Genomic DNA, 22,974 nt, shown 5'->3' on the forward strand with positions numbered 1-22,974 from the left:
TTCTTCATTCTTGAGGTATCATAGCGTAAATATGATTTACTTTGAAATATCACAACCAAAAACAAGTCACATAAATGGCTTTTCTGATATTCAAGTTTATTTTCAGCCACAAAAATATATCTGTTGATCTGGTATAGATGGTGAATATACGGTTAATTGGGAAAAAGATGATGGAGAGTGAAGGCGCTTTTCCAAACAGGCCATGACGAAGTCACACCAAACGTCCTGCCACGGCTGGGCTCTAGTTGGTGACGCAGTACTTCCAGAAACATGCTGTCAGGCATCAGAGAGAGCAGAAATTTAAGGAACATTTTACAAGTCACATTTGATAAATTATAATCCACATTTTCTTTCCCAACACTTAATACATATGAAAATGATTACTTAATAATGTTAATCTGTTTCTTCGTGGTCATAAGAAAGAGAGTGTCATATATTGTACAGATTGTAACAGCCTTTCAAAGACGTTTATGATTTTGGGGCCTTTATAAATTCTCCTTCAACAAAAGTGTACTTATACTTTACTTGTATGGTAAAAATGTACTTTATACCCCCTTTTTTAGGATTGATAAGCAGTAAACATATAATAAGCGGTTTATAACAATGTAATTGTAATCAGAAATAGCTTGTAATAATATCATTTATGATTTTATATTCCTTCAAATATCCCTCGATCTGCTTGCAACTACTTTACAGTGTGTTAGAACCCATTTTAAATGTTGTATGTGTTCATAGGATACAGTCTTTTCACTGATATAAAGTGGTATTTTTTTCACTACTAATTAAACTTTACTATATCTGAAATCACATACATTGCATGTTTATTTGAGTATTGCAATGTGTGTGTGTGTGTGTGTGTGTGTGTGTGTGTGTGTGTGTGTGTGTGTGTGTGTGTGTGTGTGTGTGTGTGTGTGTGTGTGTGTGTGTGTGTGTGTAGCCATGCCTTAGTTAAACATCCTTCTGATTAGACTATTGCATTGTAACAACAACAGCTGACATCATAAAGAGCAGGTGTGGCATGTGCGTGATCGTCACACACCTCTTTTGTTTGCTTTTGGCAAGTTCTGTTCTGATCTGAGAAAACCCTGAGAGCGAAACTTGTCAGCCGCTTCCAGCTTCAAGACGGCTTCTCTGAGGTCCTTGACCTAAAATCAAGAACAAACACAATGCTTATATGTTGTGGTGCACTACAGCCAACGCTTTAACTGGAACAATTTGATCAAATGACTGTGATGATCCTGTTTAAACCAGTTTGTAATGACTTTGGATTTTAGTATTGACACAAGGCTTTACTTTTAAAGCACTCGGTTTAGTTCCTGCTCACATTTGTTAGCATTTGTGCCCACATGTACCTGCACCAAATCACAAATCCTGCAACTAATCCATCAGATAAAGGTTTTTAAAAGGAGATGCATTTGTTGTCAGAGACCCCGAACTCGGAAACAGCCTTTAATTATCTGCCTCAGCGACTTCATCTAAATCTCTACTAAGATCTTTCCTTTATGCATGTCTATACAGTATATATGTATCAATATTTTGTTTGAAAGTGTGCACAGATGATAAGCCTCACCATGTTTGCAAAGTTGTCTTGCTGTGCTGAATCTTTAGCTCCTTGAAGAAAAACATGAAATTTAAAAGTTACAAAATCCTTCTGTTGCCCATACGTGCCTGATTTATCTGCACAATATTTGTGTTATTATTACCTCTATTCCAGGACTCCATCGCTCCATTGTGCCGCATCAGTAGAGGATACAGATTATTCACCTCTCGCTGCTCACCCTCAGCAGTGTTGGGTCCATCCTGCACCTCTGACACAAATTTCTGAATGAAATCTGTTAAAATAATACATCGTCCTCTCATTATCCTGTCATTGTGACATTAAGATCCCTGCAGCGGAATAACTTGTATTATGTGTCTGGGGATTTTTAACCATCACTTGAAGAGCAAAATGAACTCCATTTAAAAGAAAATTTATAACAAACATGAACTTAGATAGATAGATAGATAGATAGATAGATAGATAGATAGATAGATAGATAGATAGATAGATAGATAGATAGATAGATAGATAGATAGATAGATAATCACTTTATTGATCCCCAAAGGGAAATTCAGGGTCCAAGTAGCGCAACACATCACACAACATAATATATACATACACACACAATTAAAAAAAAAAGAAAAAAGATTGTCCAAATAAAAATTAAAAACAAGAAAAGATTAAAAAACAAGTTTGATGAGAAGAAGTCCACTTCTTATAATACCAACTAATCTACAGACACAGTAAAACAGACATGCAGAGTAAATAGTTTTGCAAGCAGTATGAACAGACTCTTACCTGCCTGTGGCTCCAAGTTGGTATCGGGGTACAGAGGTAGAGCATGTGTCCGTCTTGCCGAACAAATCACAGCTACGAGGTAGAACAGAGCTACAGAAATCATGGTGCCTCTATCTTCAGATGGCCTGATCTAGTCTGTAACTCTGCTTGGCCGAGAACTTCACTTATATATCCTCAGTAGCCATCCATCACAACCTGATCAATACATTATCATCACACCCAGTCTCCCTCTTAATGGTTTTGACGCGAAGGATCAGGCGTCATAGACCCAATTTAGGAGACCCTGTCAATTGAGCCGGAGCCTATCTCTGCTTGTACAGAGAGGCCTAACAAATGTTTACTCTGCTGCAGTAATCAGCGGCTGTCCAGCAGAGCTCTGATGGTTTATGTCTGACACCATTTCTGTGTGATGGGCTGCTCCAAAGTGTCATTGCTCATGTCCGAGATACGCAGCAGGTGGAAATATGTCGCTTCAGGTTTGTACGTCACTTTATGTTGAATGACTAACAATTCTAAAGCATTTAATTGTGACTGTCAAATACACCACATTGTCGTAAATATGTTGCAATTGTTGTTGTCAGGAGTTAAAGGTACAAACAATGATATGCATCGTTCTTGTGCCGTGCTGGTTGTTCTTTGTGGAGCATCATAACCCTGTATGGACCTGAAATGTTCTCTCTTGCACAGTTTTCATTGCTATGTGTTGATTAAAGTCCAGTTATATTTTCTGGTTGCACTACATTGCCACCCTTTCAAAACAACTAAATTCAGCAGAGTGTTGTACGGTTCAAACATTAAGTGTGAAAAATAAGGATTCAAGGTTTATTCATTTGTGAAGTTGGATTTGGACAAATAATATTTGTTAAAAATAACATTTGATAATTACACTAAATGAGAACTACAGTTAAGGCTGATGGGATCTTATATTTGATCATAAACCAAAATTCACGAATAAAATCAAAATGTTGACCTGATGTTAGCGCTTGATGAAAAGTTACAATTTATTAAAGTTATTGTAAGATATCCATGTGAGTCCATTCAATAGCTGTTGAGATATTTAATTATTAAGAGCCATGCAAATAGCTTGACTTTAAATTTAAAAGAGAACATGCAGATAATTGTGTTACGAGTACTTTGGGATAAATTACAGTGTGAGTAAATGTATTTATTGCTTTTATGATGGAAGCGTATTCGATATTGTTTATCATTTACCATCAAAACAAGTTAAGAGGTTTTGGGTGCAGGAGGAGGCTTTGGGCCGCAGGGCTTTCTGTCAAACTGAAAGGTCACTAATGCTCCTCAGATGAGTGTTCATGGCATCAGGTGATTTATAATGTTGTCTCCACAGTGTTGAAAACAACAACATTTGATACATTTTGCTGCCGAGCAGTCAATGAGAAAAGGTACAAGCAGTGACTTTAAATCAGACGGATACATTAATCATCTGGAAAAGGAAAGAAACAATGACTTATTATCACTGTTAAAATTACATGCAGGATTTTTGTTGATTTGTAAAGTGTGGTCACAGGAAATGTAAGTGGTTCATTTATGTAAGGACGAGAATTAACAGCAAATTAAAAGCAGCTGTGGCTTACATATTATTACAATATTACATTGTTAATTACATTGTTATGCATCTGTACTTCATATACTATTAAGTACTTTAGTCCAATGGTTTTGAATACCTGGGTCGAGATCCATCTGGGCAGATGATTGATCGTGTTAGAAAAAGTTGTGCTACACAGATTTGTATTTGTATTTTGGCCTTTAGACATACTCTTTAACTCTTTTTTTGTCAAATATATTTGATAATTTTACCTCTTTAGCCTTTGTACAGTTGTTTAAATGAACCAGTCTAAGAAGTTTAGAGATGAAATCTCCCTGTGGTGGAACAGTAAACAACTTTGAAACATCTGAAACATGCCCCAACCAGACACTCTTTATTAGCATTTGTTACAAACCAAAACAGTTAGTGTTTAGTTACATTATACTTTAGTTGTATTGCAACAGATGAGCAGTTTTAATACATATTTTGTATATATCTCATTTGTATGAACAGAACTGCATATTTACACTTGTCAACACTTTGAGTTTAGCCTTGTTGGGGAAGTGCAGAGTCCCATTTATACAACCCCACAACTCTAACAAACCAGAATCGTAAAGACTATCTCACAGTTAGAGCCTTTGTACAAAATACTTCCTTCATGTTGTGTAGATAAATACGCCATCAAATTATCTTATGAATAAATAAAGTAAAACTAAATCAATAAATAAAATGTAATAAAAATATAGGTGTCGATGAGGTGTAAAAAAGTTTTAAAAAAACAACTATTATTATTATTTAGTTTGAAGAGTCTTTACAAGTATTTCACAATGTATCACATAATTTATGTATTTTACACCATGTATTCAGTGTAGATTATTAACTAGTTCAAAATTCTTTTAAAATATGTATTATTTATACTTTTTTTACACCGCTTTTTGGACTCCATGTCACACAAACAAAAGAAGCTGACAGTTATTGGAACTAGTCACGTGACCTCCGACTGCGGAAGTAGCTGCGAGGGTTCAACTTCGTTATTCGTGATCATGCACCTACCTAGTTGCTAATGAACTGTCCGGACGTCTCGCCGACCAGTGGCAGCCGAGAGACTGGGTGAAAGCAGGAGCACCACCCGGCAGGGCAACATTACCAGAGAGAGGTACAGTAAGCGCTCTTTTACGGTTGAATGTAAGCTGCTAACAAGATCCCCGAGTTAGCCGTTCAGTGGGAACGTCGCGACGTGTGGAGGCTAACGGTTGGCAATCAGCTGCTCCAACTCTTTGATATCAAGTCATGGTAGCTGACATTGCTACGTCATGTTCGCGCTGGCTGTCCAGAAATGCTCCTTTTACGTGTCGACGAGCAGGTGGACGGGTCAAATGTCCGCGGTTGTTTAATCGACACGTTCAGCCCGTTGTTTGCTTTAGGTCAAGCTCAGACATTATGAACTGCTCTACTCCTTTGAACTAGACGAACAAGCTTAACGCCATTTTAATGAAACCCTTTAACCATAATGGAGCTGCCTGCAGTGTGTCACACTGTTGGTAATAGTGTATAGAGACTGTGCACTTTATTAAGTGAATACATTATGTTATGAAAGGCGTCCTAAAAAACACCAAAATTGAAAACAAAATGATTTAAAAGGATGCATTGAGTAAACAAACACACGGTTATGAAAAGGGACACACTTGTTTTAAAAGCATTAGTAACATGTTTACATGTAGATCAATTGCAAACAACCGGGACACAGATATTTATATATAAATATTTATAGTCCACTTGAACCTCGGACAGAAGAGGCTGAGTGGCTAAATGCATTTTTCTGGAAAATACTACAAAAGTAGCACAGCAAAGATGCAGTGAGTTGTTGATTACTGGAAGCAGACCTGACAGCAAGACCGTTTTTCACATGATGTTTAGGTCCCCAGGCCTTTTCGAGATCCACAATTATAGTATGACAAGTTTATTCAGTCACACATCTGCAGTTATTTGTTATGTATATGTTTCTGCTATATATATATATATATATATATATATATATATATATATATATATATATATATTTATATTTATATATATATATATATATATATATATATATTTATATTTATATATATATATATATATATATATATATATATATATATTTATATATATATATATATATATATATATATATATATTCATTTGCTTACATATATATTTATTTCTTATTTTTGTATACATCTGTTATCCCTGTTCCTGTTATTATTTATTTTATTTAATTATTTTATTTGTGTGTTTAGCTTAGTTTATTTCATTGGATGTCTGTAAGTGTGGGATGCTGCTACTATGACAAAAAAATTCTCCTTGGAGATTAATAAAGTACTTTTCATTTCATTCATTCATTCATCTGATGAGGATTATATCATCATGCTCCACCTTTGGGGGTGAGAGAAGAAAAAAGTCCCTTTTCTGCAACTGAATAGTGCAATCTCTTCGATTTAGAAATGGCTCTTCTATATATGGGCCCCAAGTGGCAGTTGAGCAAAGTCATGGATGACTTTCGATACAAAACATATTATATTTGTTCATTCCAATTTAAAATCTATTGTTTTTTGTCTGTGAAATGTCAGAAAAAGGTGAAGTGATTTAATTACACGCCATGCAAAGTAATTGATTTGTCAAGACTGAAAACAAAAGCAATTTTAACATTAGAGTTCAAACAATTCCTTGATTCATCAATTACTCAATCAACAGAAACATCATAGCGCAGCTATTTGAGTACGCAAATAGTACTTTTTTCAGTAATTTCTTTAGTCAAAATTCCACAAATTCTTTGGTTTCAGCTTCTCATATCTGAATACTTAATATAATATATAAACCTACATTTTGATGATGGTAGATATATTATTAGATATGTAACCATGCAAGTGCAGCCTTCTTATTTTGTACAAGTTATAAATACATCACGAGATGAAGAATCGCAGCACAACTGGTTAATTCATTAATTTTCTCTCTCTCGTCCAGTGTCTGCTGCCAAAATGTTGTCTGAAGGAGGTTATTTCATGAAGGGGATGGTCATGGGAGGCCTCTTCTGCTTGCTGCTGTCACTGCTGGGTAGTTTCAGGTTGAGCACGGAGTCCGAGACAGACGGCAATAATCATCATCATCATCATCACGTCAAGGCGCCGAGTAAAGATGAGCTGACCCGCCTCTCTGACGGTCACATGCAGGAGTTTAGCAATCAAGTCCAGGTCTCTTGCATCATCATGGTCCAGCCCAAGATCCTTGTTTACTGGGCCACCGCGGTGGACACCTGGAGCAAACACTGTGACAAAGCTGTGTTTTACACCTCCGAGACTTCCAAGGCGCTGGAGGCGGTTGACCTGAATGAAAGCGACGACTGGGCGAGGTTACGTAAAGCTCTGAAGCACGCTTATGAGAACGCGGGAGACCTGCGCTGGTTCTTTGTGGCACAAGCGACAACGTTTGCCATCATCGAGAACCTCAAATACCTGGTGCTCACTAAGGATCCCAGCGAGCCCTTCTACCTCGGCAACGCCATGAAGTCAGGGGAGCTTGAATATGTGGCGTACGACAGTGGCATTGTTCTAAGTTATGAAGCTCTCAAAAGGCTTGTGCATGTGTTCCAGGATGAAGACAAATGTCCAGAGAGAGGACGCGCCCTGTGGAAGCTGAGTGAGGACAAGCAGCTGGCCGTGTGTCTCAAATATACAGGTGTCTTCGCAGAGAACGGAGAAGACTCGCAGGGAAAGGGCTTGTTCAACAGCAAGAGTGTGGACAGCCTGATAACGGACAGCATGAAGGCCAACCCCAATAATGTGGTGGAGGGCTGCTGCTCCGACATGGCCGTCACATTCAACGGGATGTCGCCCAATCAAATGCAGGTCATGATGTTTGGAGTTTACAGACTTCGTCCTTACGGCCACGATTTCCATGACTCGTTAGTATTCAACCCTCCTGATGGTTCAGATAACGACTAGAGACTCAACTCTTCGAGGTGGATAGGGCATTTTATATGTTTTGCTTCTGTGATGGCAAAACTTACTGTGGGGCGATGGTTTTTCTAACTGTTTTTAAATCTAGATCCTAGGTGGGAACAACACTTTTATGTATGTTTGTATCTTTTTGCACTTGGCACAATCAGCACCCCGTTTCTTTGTGGTGAAGGTAAAGAGTCAATGGGTGCCGTACCTTTGACTGAAGACAGAGCGTGGACATAAAGCAAACCTGTGACATGAGACTAGATTATGTGGAAGTTTTAGGTATTGTTATGTATCTTAAAAGCTTGTCTTTTTGTGGTCTTAAAGCTACATTCAATTTATAAGGTTATGGCTATTCTGAAAATAAGTTTCTTTTAATTATTTAACTATTCAGTACTTCGCCGTCCTAACCACATTATGAGTAACTTCTTTTTTATCTCTAAGAAGAGATCACCCAGCTGATTTTAATTGTATGGAAGCGCCAATATTCAATATGGTTGGCCAACCCAGCTCTAAATGAAGTGCATTTCTTGCCCTGTTGTGCTTGGTTTACTTCACTTATGAAGAATTAGACTTTACAGCTACATGGAACATAATAATCCTCAGTGTTGACTACTGGGTAAAGTACATACTGTATTTTGTTTTGTCATGCATTAGAAGAAACACCCATTCTGGGTGTCGGCCTGACAAGATAATTCCTTAAAAAAATATATCATTTGTTTTGCATAATAAAAGTGAATAAAATAGATCTGATTTAATGTTTAATGTAGTTATGTGGTCTTGAATGATCCAGCAACGACTGAGGATAAATGTGAAAAATCATACAAGAGTAGTCAAGGTGTTCGATCGTTCAACCTTTTTAAGCAGACTGAATAATTTTTGGTAAAGGGAAATATTTTTTCAGTATAAGAATTGCTTTGTTAAACTTAACTGATTTGATATAGAACTCAGACTATTCTATAGCAGGCCTCTATGGTGTACATATAATGAATATTCATATTTTGCTGCTGTCAGGTAAGAAATAAATAAAAGTACTGCAGTTTTCATTGATACCCTTGTACTATTGAAATACATAGTTAAATTATAACAAAAGTTATTAGCGTTATAGCTATTGGCCATAAACGCACCTGCATTATGCGACACTGTTCAAAAGATCCATAAACCTTTGAAATTCCCTTAAATCAGATAAAACTTCAACAAAAGTGGAACATTATGTTGAGCATATTTTGTATCTTAAACATTGTTTTTAGTTAGGTCTACCTAATAAACTGGCCACTGAGTGTAAATTCAACAGCGGCTGAAATTCCTCCTGACTATCCAACAGCATAGACGGTGAACAGCTGTACTCCGTAAAGAGAGGACCAGTATTGGTGAGCCAGTGACATCCTGCCGCTCCTTCAGTCGTGTAAATATGCTCACATCCTGGATTGATGACTGGACAAATGATGTCCGAACTTCAACTAGATGAAGAAAAGCAATGAAAACAAAGAAGTTGTCATGTCTACCATTTCATTCAATTCTAATATATTGTCACAGACCCCATTCAAGTGTTCAACACCGGAGCCCCCCTCAGGGCTGTGTGCTTAGCTGTAGTTTTGAAAAATCTTGAAAAAGAAAATTCCCAAGTGCTTGTTAACTTGAACAGAGGAGTAATAGAAAGCATCCTGACTGGAATCCTATTAAACTGGCACAGGACGTACATTGCCCAGGATGGAAGGGCTCTACAGTGGGTGATTAAAACCGCCCAGAACATCATTGGTGAAAAGCGGTGCCAGCAAAGGGCCCTAAGAACATTAAAAGACAACCCACCCAATCAACCGCCTGTTCATCCTGCTGCCGGCTGGCAACAGATACAGAAGCATCAGCGGCATTTTGTTTTGCAACCCTGTGTTGTAAAACCTTGTACTTTGACCTTAAATTGGATCCAATGCAAAATACCAACTCAGATAACAATTTAAAGCAAGAGCTTTCTTTTATTTGTGCATATGGTGATATATTCATAGCCTTCAGCAAGTTACACAGCTAAGTCCTTAGGTGTAAACAGTTGAGGGTAGCTCATGCGTTGCTGTCAAGAGCTCCACACTTTCCAGGGGGGGAGGGTTGTGTGTGTGTGTTGAGGTGTTGATGTCATCATTTATACGTCTTCATGTGCCACAATCCATCATTCAAATAGTGAACGTTCTCAATCCCAATTCCCTTGTTGACTTTTTCTCTGTTTGCAAAAGACAGATTAAGATCAGGCATCACAAGGGCAGCAACAAATGAATTATTTTGTTTTGCTTTTGTGAAATGTAGAAATAATATCTTACATGCTGTCTGCAGACATCTTCATAACGCCAACACAAAGTGCAAGTGTTTTTCCCTCTGCCATTATGGCCTGCATCCACTTGTTAAAGAAACTCGCACATAAGTGACATGAAATGTGGAAAAAAGGTGAGCTATTTGTGAAGTTAGAAATACTATAACACATTAATATTATATGTCATAGTGTGAAAGCTTCCATGTGCAGCATCATTAATAAAAGGATACAACTACAGTGTCAGCTGCAGCTGGGTAGAGTTTGGCGCCTGGTGACGTCAGCCCGGGACACATTATGTTGGCTCCACTTAAGACAAATTTAATGGCTCCTTTGTCTACTTGCTGGTGTGGAAGAATGAAAGGATCTAGAAAAAGAAAACAATTTGTTATCAGTGTGAGGAAACTCAAACAACCATCAAGCAGTTGGCAATAGAAGAACTTACATTTATGCAACAGTCTGAGGGTTGGATAGAAGGGTCCTTCTCTCTGTCTGAAGAAAAGCAGTTCCCCATTCACTGTCAGGATTTCAATGTGTTCATGGCTGTGGGAAGAACAGCAATAAAAACACTGAAGAAGAAAATCCACTATACTAAAAACAGATTTCATATGAGCAATGATAATGTAAATGAAATGAGTCGTACCATCTCACGATTTTGACAGGATCCTTTTTTGGCATTATATGATTAAGCCATGTCTCAATGTCAGGAAATTGTTCCAAGAGCTGATTTTTAATGCCTTTGATCACAGATGTTTTCAGCTGGATGCAGTTTGAGACATTTTCCTTCTCATCAAATCTGAAACAAACAGAACAAGCTTTTGTGTCATGTCCTTCATATGGTATAACTCTTAATTCATCGCTTTTTTTAAAACTTTTTATTCGTAAGGGGCCTTCATCTATTAGGTAAACGTGCATCAAACATAGACAGACTTTTTCAAGTAAATATTAAAAAGTACTTACATTAATACATCAACAGTTATGCATATTGTACATATATTCACACGTGTGAATATATACATATTTTTAATCTCATCCAGACAAATACATTATTTTTAGGGTAAATATAATGCTCACATTCATTTAATACACTCTTTTGAATCAATTAAGTTTTGAAAACTTTGTGAACAGGAAATGGTTGTTATAAGCTAAACTTAATTACTCTAATAATAAGCTTGTCTAGTCTGAGATGTGCCTAAATGTACCCAATTGTCACAGGATGACGACTTGAATTTTAGATTTAAGGCACTGTGTTGTTAAAAAACAAGGCTCTATTATAGATCACACAGCACTGACACGTGTAAATATAACCTATATATTTACAGGTCTCGTCAAACGTAATAAAGGATCTCACATAACATCATGACTCATGTCTCATTAATTGAAATTGAGCTGAGAACAAACTTGAAGACGTGATTGCTAATCAGTTAGCGTTAGCCACCTAGCTGTGGTTAGCTAACGTTGCAACATAGAAATAATCAACAACGTACTTTTTAAACATCCTCGTTGGTCACTGTTGACGTTACCGCCCCCTCAGTTGTCACAAAGCTTGTTCGTATTCACTAAGCCAGATCGAGTCTGGTAAACTCAACAATACAGCAGAATATATCAAGTAATACTTCAGCAAACCCACGCCTGTTTAGTAGCGCAGAGCCAGCGGTGTGAGGGTCGCGTCAGTTTACGACAGTTGTGTGCGTCACACGGCAGATCTGGTCACCTGGTCACTGCTGTGACTCAGAGCCGTAGAAACAGAATTGACTTAGATATTTAGAGTAGTTGTGCTCTGCTGCTGTCTATCTTTGTTTTCGTTCGATAAAAACTATTCTATAAAACTATTAACACTATGTTTTACATCGTCTTCAATAACCGTGTGATACTAAACAGTTTACCATTCACTGACTAGACTATATATTACTGTCAAATATAAATTCTGCACATTGTTGCCTGTAGGTACATGTAACCACCAAATTCATGAATATTGTTTTGCACCATCCTAACAACAATATACTGTAGTGGAATAAATGCATCTCAATAGTGAAAACAAATTAAATATGGAGATGATCATTGAAAGGAGCTGAAAAGGTTTAGGATAAATTACACCTTATTCTCATCCATCCATATGCAGTGCAAAAACAATACATAGAGAAACACAATTGTGTTTCCTTGGTACAAGTGCAAAACAAAAGAATGAACAAATGTAAATAAAGTGCAAACAACAAGGTATAAAAACAAATGCAGATTAGGATACAAGACCAGATACAAACATACTGCAAAGTGCAATAATAAATACAAATAGTATAAATATAATATACACAGGTAGTGTAAATAATTATAAAGTGATAATGCACGAAACAATACCAGAAGCCGTTTTATTAAACCCACTTTATCTTTAATATTATATAACTATATTTCAGTTTTACTGTGTAAACGAGAAAACATTCACAAGAGAGCAAATTCCCATTCATACCTAACTAGGCAACTTCCTCTATTCGTTCACGTTTGGTGACTTGATGACCATGAAACAATGACATCAGCTCATAGTGATGGCATGGCGCCATCTTGTGGCCGCAGCGGTTACAACATTGTAGTTGGTATATAATAAAAAAAAACACGCTTGGGCAAAAAGTACTTTTTGTACAAAGTACTTCCGGTGGGGTCACCGACGAGCTTTTCTAAGCAATCTTTCCCCCTGTGTTTACCAGCAGCTTTTTTAGTATAATGTGAGCCTATTTCTTTCTGTAGCCACGTTTATTCTGTAAATAATTATCGCTAACAGCCGCTTCAGTTAACCGCTCGTGCTGAAACTACTGCACAACGCGGTTGGACACGAGAGGCGAAAAGAGGAAGCAATAGCCAACCATCTTTCTTCTCCTGCCAGCAATAACAAGAAAGAGACAAGGCTAGCTCCAAGTGGATTTGTGTAGTTCACACTTTATTATCTGTTTTGTACCGGATAAAAGCCTGGTGGGAACCTGTCCGCATTCAGAAATACACCGCTAAAAGCTCCCGGACACTGTGCTCATCTCCCGGCGAGCCTGGAAGTTTTGGTATCAGAAGACTGGCTGTTAAGAATTAGTATTCCCGTTTTTTCATGTTTCCAACAGGTTTATCTACCCCTAACCCCCCACCACCGCCAACCCAGGAGGCTAGACCCGCGGCTACTGATGTCAAACCCGACAGCGGTAACATCACATCCCCGAAAAAGAGGAAAATAAACGGCTCAGAGAGGGAAGACGCCGCGGACACGATCTCGTCTTCGCCTCCCAAGACTCTGAATTCCTCCTCTTCCTCCTCGTCTCCCACTACGCTGCACATCCAGAAGAAGTTGAGGTTTGAGGATTCGGTGGATTTCATTGGACTGGATGTGAAAATGGCCGAGGAGGCTGCTGCCGCCGCCGCCGCCGCTTCGTGCTCCAATAACAAAAGCAAAGCCGGGTTCCTGGCCGGTAGCGCCGGGCACCACGCGAACGGGCTGACGAAGCCCGCGGGCTCCGGCATCTTCTCCAACAGTAAACCCGGCGCTGCCAAGAAACTAGTCATCAAGAACTTCAAAGGTTAGCAGACGGTCTGGTGGAGGGTGATGTGGTTCAAGCTTCACGGCGTCCACTGATGCGATTTAGTCCATCAGAGGACCCGCTGCTCTTATTCCTCAGTCCTGAAGGCTGCAGGTCAATTTCACACACTGAACCATGATGAGCTCAGATGAGTCCGAGAACAAAGAAGGCTGCTGACATCTCAGATCAGTCAGAAGAAGTGGAGAGTTCAGTGTTTCTTATAAATGATCAGTTAATTAAGGAGAGTTCAGAAGAAGAAAAAAGTTCAGAAAATCTTTTTTTTTTTGAGTTGCTAATATGATTTAATAATGAGGCTTGGTGATTTAAAAAAAAAAATCATATATTTTATTGAAATTAATGATTCTGAGCAGGAAATAATTAATAACTAATTAAGTTGTTTGACACAAAAAAGTGGGCCTTATTCATAACCAATAAAACGGCCATTATCTTTGTAAATGTCCCTGCTGTGACAATAATAAATGATATTCTTACCTTATCTCTAATTTAGCAATATAAGGGAAACTGCGAAATTCCTTTATGTGTAATGTTATATTGAGATATTGTTGATTTCATCCACGTTTAAACTGTTTAAACTATTTGTTGATGCATCTCCAGAAGAGACTTGAGAACAAGAAACCTTGTGTGTCTGACTACCGGCATACAAGATACAATGACCATCGATCAAAAACAAATAGTCAATTGAAACAATTTAAAACCATAATAAAACTGCTTTGAAGGCAGTTTGCACTTCATTTCATTTAAGTGGTGCAACAGGCACAGTGTGTGTGTACTTGTACAATAGTCTGCAGTTACCAGATGCAGAGAGGAGACGTATGACTCGAGTTGTATAGATGGATATCAAGAGATGACTAATTCTTATCGGTGATAAACATATTACAGAACAGAGCTGTGTTCATACCGTTTTATATTATCGTAACCAAAATCTCATAAAATATCAAAATAACAGTCATAACACAAGATATTAGATTTCACTATCATCCAGCCATAATTTAGAAAGTCATAAACAGTATCATGAGCCAATGGGCCTGATTTAAGTTTACCGCTCTTTGTGTTCTTTGTTCTGCACACAGAAAAGCCTAAATTACCTGAGAACTACACGCAGGAGACCTGGCAGAAGCTGAAGGAGGCGGTGGAGGCCATACAGAACAGCACTTCAATCAAGTACAATCTCGAGGAGCTCTATCAGGTACCACGACAGACCTGTCGACCTCCCAGAGGAAGCGACGTACAAATAGAAGAAATGTCCCTTTTGACGCTTTCTTTTGTCCCCACAGGCAGTAGAGAACCTGTGCTCCCATAAGATATCTGCCAAGCTTTATAAGCAGCTGAGGGCCGTGTGTGAAGACCACATCAAGGCACAAATTAATCAATTCAGAGAATATCCTTTACAGTTTCTACTCATCTTCAATTTCTATCTGTGGATCTTTACTTTCCTTGTTTGTATAGCTCAGTGTTTATCCCGCAGTCGTGTTGCAGTAAAAAAAAAATAATCCTTAACGCTGTTCCTACGGATGCCCTGGACAGTGTGCTTTTCCTAAAGAAAATTGACAAGTGCTGGCAAGATCACTGCAGACAAATGGTATGTTTGATAACTTTAAGTCAAGTGGTCGTTGTCACATCCCTTGAAAGCGTTAACATAATCCCCCTTTCCATACGATTTGTTTGTTATTGATAGTCATGTTTAAATGGTTATTTCACTGATATCGTATTGCACTTCCATAAAGTCGCCACAGAAAGACGTCAAACAACTGTTTTCACAGACTGACTGACTTTGTGACAAGTAAACTGATCTTTATGTGTGAAGTCACACAAAAACGAACGGCTACGTCCATCAGTGCTGTTTTCTTACGCATTGTTTGTCATTGTTTCGCAGATCATGGTTAGGAGTATATTTTTGTTTTTGGACCGCACCTATGTTTTACAAAATTCAATGCTGCCATCAATCTGGTGAGTGAACCTTGACATCAGCTGTTCTGCAGTAGTGTGAGGTTGATTTCTGTTTTCAAAGCGGGTGTTTGAACCAGCTGCTCTGTTCTGCAGGGACATGGGTCTGGAGCTGTTCAGGTTCTACATCATCAGTGACCTTAAGGTCCAGAGTAAAACCATCGACGGGATTCTGCTGCTCGTTGAGAGGGAACGAAACGGAGAGGCGATAGACCGCAGTCTGCTGAGGAGCCTGCTGAGCATGCTCTCTGACCTGCAGGTAACCGACCATGGGCTGTTTTATTCTTGCTTTAACAACGGTCCTGGTGTAAATCTGTTTCTGAAAGCCTGTATCTTGGTCCTGCTACAAGGAGAGTGTGGCTCCTGCAGCTGTGTTGTTTGGGATCATCACCCGCTCCGGGGTTTGATGAGTTGTCAGCTTCTTCTTGACAAATTGCCTTAATGAAACCTGCGTTCTCTCCGTCGCCAACAGATTTATCAGGACTCCTTTGAGCAACGCTTTTTGGAGGAAACCAATCGGCTGTATGCTGCAGAGGGACAGAGGCTGATGCAGGAGAGAGAGGTGATTTATGTGGCCCTCATAATCTGGGCCAACTCTGTTTCTTATTTCAGGGAATACCTGGTTAATGATAAGCCGTCTGATTGCATGCTCTATGTTCTGTTCAGTGACAATTTTAATATTTATGCATACGAAACTTGTAACATTTCAAAACAGAAAGGACTCACTGTTTTGTGAAACAAAAGCAACTCAAGCATAACATGAAATCCACCACAAAAGAACAAAAAACAGCAGCACATCAACCAGAGTGCTATGACGCACAATAAATGGTGCGTTTTGAGTAAAGGTTTTCTTTATCTCAGCTGAAAAACCTTTGCTTTTCAAGCAGCTTCGTTTACTTTCTGACGCATTGGATTGAGACACATTTTCACTCTCTGTTGTCTCAGCTCAGAGTTTGATGTTTTCCTACATATAATGAAAACATTTAGTTTGCAAACGGGAAAGTAAAATATATTTATTTGAATTAATGTACCTGATATTAGTTTAATCAAGGAAATAAAGCCAGTTGAGTTAGTGACATCTTTTAAATCTCTTTTTCACAATCAGATTGTTTGACTTACTGCAACTTTATTTTAGAAAAGTAGAACATTCTTCAAGAAGAAAACTGTGATAAAAAACATTTACTGAATCTTAAATGGTTTAAATAGCACTTCTCCTTACGGTATTCCTGCATTTAATGATGGGGCCTTATTTCTCTCCCAGGTGGTTGTGATTTTAAAGGCTGCTCTGATTCCTGTCCAGGTTTTTACACTCAGTTGCCAGTTTATTAGGTACACTTAAATAAAACTGCAAATAGTCCTGCAACAAGTCCGACCTTAATAATCATTCTAACGTTCAGTTTTTGTGGGAACTGTTTTCGAAAGATGTCGATTCCATTTGTATTAATGCGGAGAGGATACATAACGGGGACATCTCTCTGTATAATGAAATGCAGTTACACCGCACCACAAACTGCATCCTCATACAGTTGAATCATCGGCTATTTCATTCGACTTCATTAGTTGTAGTAATTTGTACCTGGCAAACAGGCAGCTGAGTATATACTGTATCTTAGTCTGACTTTGGGGATTTTGGTGTCGCTAACCCTGAATTCAAGTTTATTTGCTTGATTGTCTCTATTTTTTTTTTAAATTGAATTTATTTTATCTATTTGATCCTGGTTCAGACAATGTCTTTCGTGATCTATAAGTCCCTTATTGATTGTATTATTGTCTATTTTAAATTGCTGCTCTATGTGAAGCACGTTTTAACTAGCGTTATTTAAAATTCAGCTGTATCGGAGAAAAAGCTCTTAAGGCACATATAAAATGTTGTCTTATTTGTTAACAGCGCGACAGTTTATAAAATCAACTATAAATAGTTCATATTAAGAGATCACAATATGCTTTCCCCCCCATTTGTTTTTTTTGTAGGTACCAGAATATCTCCATCATGTCAACAAGCGATTAGAAGAGGAGGCTGACAGAGTCATCACATATTTAGACCAGAGTACACAGTGAGTGATCGACTGTAGTTTTCAGTTTGCTGTTTAAAACGGTTACCTGAGTTTTTTTTTTTTTTAATCTTTTTATGTTTTTTTCCCCACTCAGAAAACCGCTCATTGCTACTGTGGAGAAGCAGTTGCTGGGTGAACATCTCACAGCTACTCTGCAAAAAGGTACGCAACAGTATATACTTATACATGAGTCCCTTTACAGCACTAAGTACATGTGTAGAACGTATCAGATATCTAACTGTGCCGCCTGCCTGACGACTCACTCAAGTCTTGAGATAAAAGCGGCTTGAATTCTGACCCCTGACTTTCTGTCGTTGGGATCTTCCAGGGTTGACTCACCTGCTGGATGAGAACAGAATTCAGGATCTGTGTCTTCTCTATCAGCTCTTCAGTCGAGTGCGAGGTGGCGTTCAGGTTCTCCTGCAGCACTGGATAGAGTACATAAAGGTATGACGGCGTCAGCGGTGACACAATGTCTGAAGGTGATGCATGATGAAGGTGCTGAGCTGAGGGTTTTGCATATTCTGTTGCCAACTGTTGTTTTCCGATGTCTTGACAAACTAGGCTTTTGGAAGCACAATCGTAATCAATCCAGAAAAAGATAAGACGATGGTGCAAGAGTTGCTGGACTTCAAGGACAAGGTGGATCACGTCATCGACATCTGCTTCATGAAGAACGAGAAGTTTGTCAACGCCATGAAGGAGGCTTTCGAAACATTCATCAATAAACGGCCAAATAAACCCGCAGAGCTCATAGGTCAGTGAGCATTTCCCGCATTGATACTTGCTGCACCGTCAGCTAATATAAAAGTGCAAGTAATCACAATCTGCCATGAATACACTTTCATTTACAGCAAAACATGTGGATTCAAAGCTAAGGGCAGGAAACAAAGAAGCAACCGATGAAGAGCTGGAGAAGATGCTGGATAAGATAATGATAATCTTTAGATTCATCTATGGTAATATTTACTATCTCATTGCTTTCAGTTTAGAAACCACACCCCCCTTTCTGTTCTTAATATAACAATGTGTTGTCATTTTAGGAAAAGATGTTTTTGAGGCCTTTTACAAAAAGGATCTGGCCAAGAGGTTGCTGGTTGGTAAAAGCGCCTCTGTGGATGCTGAAAAATCAATGTTGTCAAAGCTGAAACATGGTGAGCGTAATCCTTGAAAGTGTCACTTTTTTTTAAAACACTGAAATAAATTATCAAAAGGGTATATTAACCCTTAAATTTGGTCTGTCACGATACCAGATTGTTATGGCCGTGCCCAAAAGAATTCACAACAACATATTAATGATGAAACGGCTATCATCCAAATTAATCTTTGATTTAGTTTTTGGGGTTTTGTCTCTTTTTTAGCAAATTAAAAATAGTTTAGGAGAGGGAGTCTGCCATCATTTATGTACAAAAAGCAAGATTGGAAAGAAGCACTGGCTTGTTTACACAATATTATCCTATGTGTAATACTAACATGATTTCAATATTTAATTTCCTAATATACCACGGTTATTGCCAATACCAGTACCAATACCCCACCGTTAATACACATTGACCTTTGTTGTTTCCTCAGAATGTGGAGCAGCGTTCACCAGCAAACTGGAGGGGATGTTCAAGGATATGGAGCTTTCTAAAGACATCATGGTGCAGTTCAAACAGGTCAGAACGTCAACAGTAGGTTCAATTGATACAAAGATGCATGTGAATTTTATTTTTGGCGTAAGAAGAAGCACTGCGTGAAAAATGCAGTTCCCTTGTTCATTTCAATGTGCCCTCTGTGTTGACACAGTAGGGATCCCGATACAGAGGGCTGCAGATTAAAAATGCAGAATCATTGAACCTGGCTCAAACGCTGCAGGAACACCATCTGGCAAGAGGCGGCTATGAGCGATTGAATTCTTATTAGGGATGCAACAAAAGATTAATTAATATTTTTATCAATTATTATCTTGATGAATCGCTTACTTGTTGAATTAATTTTGTTCAGAAATGTTGAAAAATCGTAATTTTACGAAGCCCGAGGTGACTTCCTCAAATGTCTTCAATACGGCTGCTAATCTTTACCTGGGAGAAGCTGGGACAAGGGAAAGTTTATGTTTACATAAAATGTTATTGTAAATTCGATTAATCTTTTCATCTCTATCTGGTAGATTTCTTTGCAGCAGAAATGACGTATTTCCACTCATAAGTTTACTATTGTTGTAACATAGGAAAGTGAAGTTTCTAGAGTCGTAAAATCCCTTCCCATATTATTACACACCACTATGAATCAAAAAAAGCCTTCAAACTCATGAATTTATTACTCAGACTGTGCTTCATGGATGATATTTCATCATCTCGCTGACACCTGAAATGACATGACAGATAACCTAAAGCAAATGAAGAATGATGGCAGGTGGATATCACGTGTGTCATTTGCATTTCTGTAGCATATGCAGTGCCAAAACATTCCTGGTAACATTGAGCTGACGGTGAACATCCTGACGATGGGCTACTGGCCAACCTATGTCCCGATGGAAGTTCACCTGCCTCCTGAGGTTGGTTCTGTGCAAATATAGAAACAAATGTGTTTTTACAACCCACCATGCAATAAATCTACCGAGTGTTGCTTTGTAACGCCTCTGCTATCTTCGTCCAGATGGTGCGACTGCAGGAGATCTTCAAAACCTTCTACCTGGGCAAACACAGCGGCAGGAAGCTGCAGTGGCAATCAACACTTGGCCATTGTGTCTTAAAAGCTGAATATAAAGAGGTAGATGACTACGAAGACAATTTTCTTGCGTGTTTCCACTGAATACAGCACAATGTTAAATGTGTTCTTTGGTACTTTTTCTTCTTGTTACAAAAGGGCAAGAAGGAGCTGCAGGTGTCACTTTTCCAAACACTTGTGCTGCTGATGTTTAACGAAGGAGAGGAGTTCACCTTGGAGGAGATCAAACTGGCAACAGGAATAGGTCTGTGTGATTACATTAAGGTTTGGACGGCAGAACCTTTTGAGGAAGAAAACCTGGGTTGTCAAGCACTCATTAAACAGCAGCACTGATCTAAAACACTGTGCCTGTTTGGTTTACAGAGGACAGTGAACTGCGCCGGACTCTGCAGTCACTAGCTTGTGGAAAAGCACGCGTCCTCACCAAAATCCCAAAAAGCAAAGATGTGGAGGATGGGGACAAGTTTTCTTGCAATGACGACTTCAAACACAAGCTCTTCAGGATCAAAATAAACCAGATCCAGATGAAAGAGACGGTATAATATTATCTTGAAGAAGTTTCCTTGTCTAAATGTTTTGGTGAATTATTTCAACTAATTCTTTTCTCGCAGGTGGAGGAGCAAGCTAGTACCACGGAAAGGGTCTTTCAGGATCGTCAGTATCAGATTGACGCTGCCATCGTGCGGATCATGAAGATGAGGAAGACTCTGACCCATAATCTCTTGATGTCTGAAGTGTACAACCAACTCAAATTCCCTGTCAAGGTGATTAACACAACACTGAATTGCTTTATTTCATTGATTTATATGTGGTTATATTCTGTCACCATCAAAGTCTGTTGTCACTTTTCCAAATCAGTTTGCTTCATCCTGTTTACACTTTTTCTAAATTTACTTCGACATATATTTGGAATTTTTAATATCCTATTTCATGTTACTTAAAGGGCGACAACTACGTCTGTACCTGCATTCTTCGATGCTATATTGTATGAAATCTACAAAAATGAATCTGAAAGTACTGCCCGTTTGAGTGTTATTTTATAACCAATAAGCTACTGCCCCCCATTAGCTGACAGGTCTGTCGGTGTTGAATAAAAGTTGATTTTAGACAAAAGCAAACAGGATAGGCGCTAAACTGTCTTGTATAAAAAAAGACTTAGTAAAGTACATTTAGTAAGTTACGCCTTGGTAACTTGGACATAGTGCTCTGGGAATGGGACATGGCATGAATCTACTTTTCACTGTGATTGACTCTCACTTCAAAGTATAAAAATAACCAGAAATGTTGGCATGTGCTTTGTGTGTTAACCTCTGCCTCCTGTCTGTCCTCTACCCTCACAGCCTGCTGACTTAAAGAAGAGGATAGAGTCTCTTATTGACAGGGACTATATGGAGCGTGACAAGGAGAACCCCAACCAGTACAACTACGTGGCTTAGAGAAAGAAAAAGTGACTAAGAAAAAGAGATAAAGATGGTCCATTCAGGCTGAGGTGATCGGTCTCTAAATATTTTTGCTCCAATGGATGTTAACCATTATCATCAACCCAGCGACCGACAAGTGAATGGATACTGCTCCACAAGATTTTTGTCAGGGGTCTTGTGATCCTGTGGACTGCATGCCCATCGAAAAGAGAATATTGTCCATATTTCTCAGAACCTCTGAGAGAGTTGGGCTACCATGGACACACAAAGAAGACACAAAGATGTTGTTTCAATTTGCTCTTCTTTTTTCTTTTTTTTTAAAATGGAGATGAAAAATATTTATTTTCAAACTTAGATGTTTCTTTGTCCATAGTTTAATCAACATGCTCTTTGTTATCAAGTCACTTTTTGTCATTTTGTTGCTGACACACTTAACAAAGCTCTGAATGGAGAAACAAAAGGATCAAAAAATTAAACTGATGCTTGTTTCTTCGGTCAGTGTCAAGTGTGGGACTGTTGGACTAACATTTATAGTAGGGAATTAACAATTTGGGGAAGATTTGTGTCAAATGTGTGAACCTGCAGCAAAGTTTTTACCATTTTTAAGGCCTGATAAAGCTGTGATCATGAACATACAAGGCATTCAAAGCTGAGTTTGTGCTTAAAAAAAAGAAAAGAAAAAAAAAAGGAGCACTTCTTTTGTTATACGGTGAACTCAAGCTGCTAAAACACTTCAGTTGGACAAGAATATGCATTTGGGTTCTCATTTGTTCTGTCTTTGTACGTTTTTGTACATACTTCACAAAAGTGAAATTTTAAATGATCTCGTCTGACAGTCAACTGCTTTTTAGGCTTTTTGTTCACCCTTAGAAAGTATACTAAAAGCACAATGACATCAGAAGCCCCATCTTCCCTGGTGTCATACCACATACACACTATATTTTTTCCTATGTGTCCTTGTGGGGCTTGCAGGCCTTGATGGATTGTGGGGGTGACGGGAGTGGATTGCCTCAACACATGAGGGAAAATATGATTGATTAGACATGCCATTGTTTGTATGAGTCTGTTAGAATTGTTGCTTCAGATTAAAACAACTGTTTCAATCAGGTTT

The 22,974-nt window shown here is 38.5% G+C and overlaps 4 protein-coding genes across 4 annotated transcripts; 2 read left to right on the plus strand and 2 right to left on the minus strand.

The window, feature by feature from the left end:
- Positions 1-113: 113 nt before the first annotated feature.
- Positions 114-2,441, minus strand: urp1 (urotensin-related peptide 1). Its single transcript, XM_068595542.1, has 5 exons — positions 2,339-2,441; positions 1,704-1,832; positions 1,571-1,611; positions 1,040-1,145; positions 114-273 (listed from the first exon to the last, which is right to left on the minus strand). The coding sequence occupies exons 1-5, from the start codon at positions 2,439-2,441 to the stop codon at positions 242-244; spliced, it is 411 nt and encodes a 136-aa protein (XP_068451643.1). The 3' UTR covers positions 114-241.
- A 2,472-nt stretch (positions 2,442-4,913) lies between these two features.
- c1galt1c1 (C1GALT1-specific chaperone 1) lies at positions 4,914-9,244 on the plus strand. The gene is made up of 2 exons (XM_068594147.1): positions 4,914-5,040; positions 6,891-9,244. Exon 2 carries the CDS (start codon positions 6,905-6,907, stop codon positions 7,865-7,867), a length of 963 nt encoding a protein of 320 aa, XP_068450248.1. The 5' UTR covers positions 4,914-5,040; positions 6,891-6,904; the 3' UTR covers positions 7,868-9,244.
- Positions 9,245-9,816: 572 nt separating this feature from the next.
- mcts1 (MCTS1 re-initiation and release factor) lies at positions 9,817-11,831 on the minus strand. Its single transcript, XM_068594159.1, has 6 exons — positions 11,651-11,831; positions 10,807-10,959; positions 10,609-10,706; positions 10,397-10,530; positions 10,177-10,244; positions 9,817-10,079 (listed from the first exon to the last, which is right to left on the minus strand). Exons 1-6 carry the CDS (start codon positions 11,659-11,661, stop codon positions 9,998-10,000), a joined length of 546 nt encoding a protein of 181 aa, XP_068450260.1. The 5' UTR covers positions 11,662-11,831; the 3' UTR covers positions 9,817-9,997.
- A 985-nt stretch (positions 11,832-12,816) lies between these two features.
- Positions 12,817-22,969, plus strand: cul4b (cullin 4B). The gene is made up of 20 exons (XM_068591753.1): positions 12,817-13,714; positions 14,806-14,921; positions 15,010-15,114; positions 15,246-15,314; positions 15,609-15,682; positions 15,776-15,938; positions 16,152-16,241; positions 17,651-17,733; positions 17,828-17,895; positions 18,062-18,180; positions 18,298-18,490; positions 18,588-18,692; positions 18,777-18,887; positions 19,306-19,391; positions 20,162-20,269; positions 20,371-20,484; positions 20,581-20,686; positions 20,806-20,978; positions 21,054-21,206; positions 21,783-22,969. Exons 1-20 carry the CDS (start codon positions 13,252-13,254, stop codon positions 21,876-21,878), a joined length of 2,595 nt encoding a protein of 864 aa, XP_068447854.1. The 5' UTR covers positions 12,817-13,251; the 3' UTR covers positions 21,879-22,969.
- The last annotated feature ends 5 nt before the right edge of the window (positions 22,970-22,974 follow it).

The sequence above is a fragment of the Clinocottus analis genome, unplaced genomic scaffold (genome assembly GCF_023055335.1).
Source record: "Clinocottus analis isolate CAN_PGR_092001 unplaced genomic scaffold, fCliAna1.0.p SCAF_10, whole genome shotgun sequence".
Lineage (NCBI taxonomy): Eukaryota > Metazoa > Chordata > Actinopteri > Perciformes > Cottidae > Clinocottus > Clinocottus analis.

Coding starts and splice junctions, on each gene's coding strand:
- cul4b (XM_068591753.1), top strand. CDS start 13,252: ATGTTTCCAACAGGTTTATCTACCCCTAACCCCCCACCACCGCCAACC. Junction 20,270..20,370: donor AAGTTCACCTGCCTCCTGAG/GTTGGTTCTGTG, acceptor ATCTTCGTCCAG/ATGGTGCGACTGCAGGAGAT. Junction 20,687..20,805: donor CAAACTGGCAACAGGAATAG/GTCTGTGTGATT, acceptor TTTGGTTTACAG/AGGACAGTGAACTGCGCCGG.
- urp1 (XM_068595542.1), bottom strand. CDS start 2,441: ATGATTTCTGTAGCTCTGTTCTACCTCGTAGCTGTGATTTGTTCGGCA. Junction 1,146..1,570: donor AAGACAACTTTGCAAACATG/GTGAGGCTTATC, acceptor TCTTGATTTTAG/GTCAAGGACCTCAGAGAAGC. Junction 274..1,039: donor GCCAAAAGCAAACAAAAGAG/GTGTGTGACGAT, acceptor GATGCCTGACAG/CATGTTTCTGGAAGTACTGC.
- c1galt1c1 (XM_068594147.1), top strand. CDS start 6,905: ATGTTGTCTGAAGGAGGTTATTTCATGAAGGGGATGGTCATGGGAGGC.
- mcts1 (XM_068594159.1), bottom strand. Junction 10,707..10,806: donor CCTGTCAAAATCGTGAGATG/GTACGACTCATT, acceptor TTCTTCCCACAG/CCATGAACACATTGAAATCC. Junction 10,080..10,176: donor AAGATGTCTGCAGACAGCAT/GTAAGATATTAT, acceptor TTTTGCAAACAG/AGAAAAAGTCAACAAGGGAA.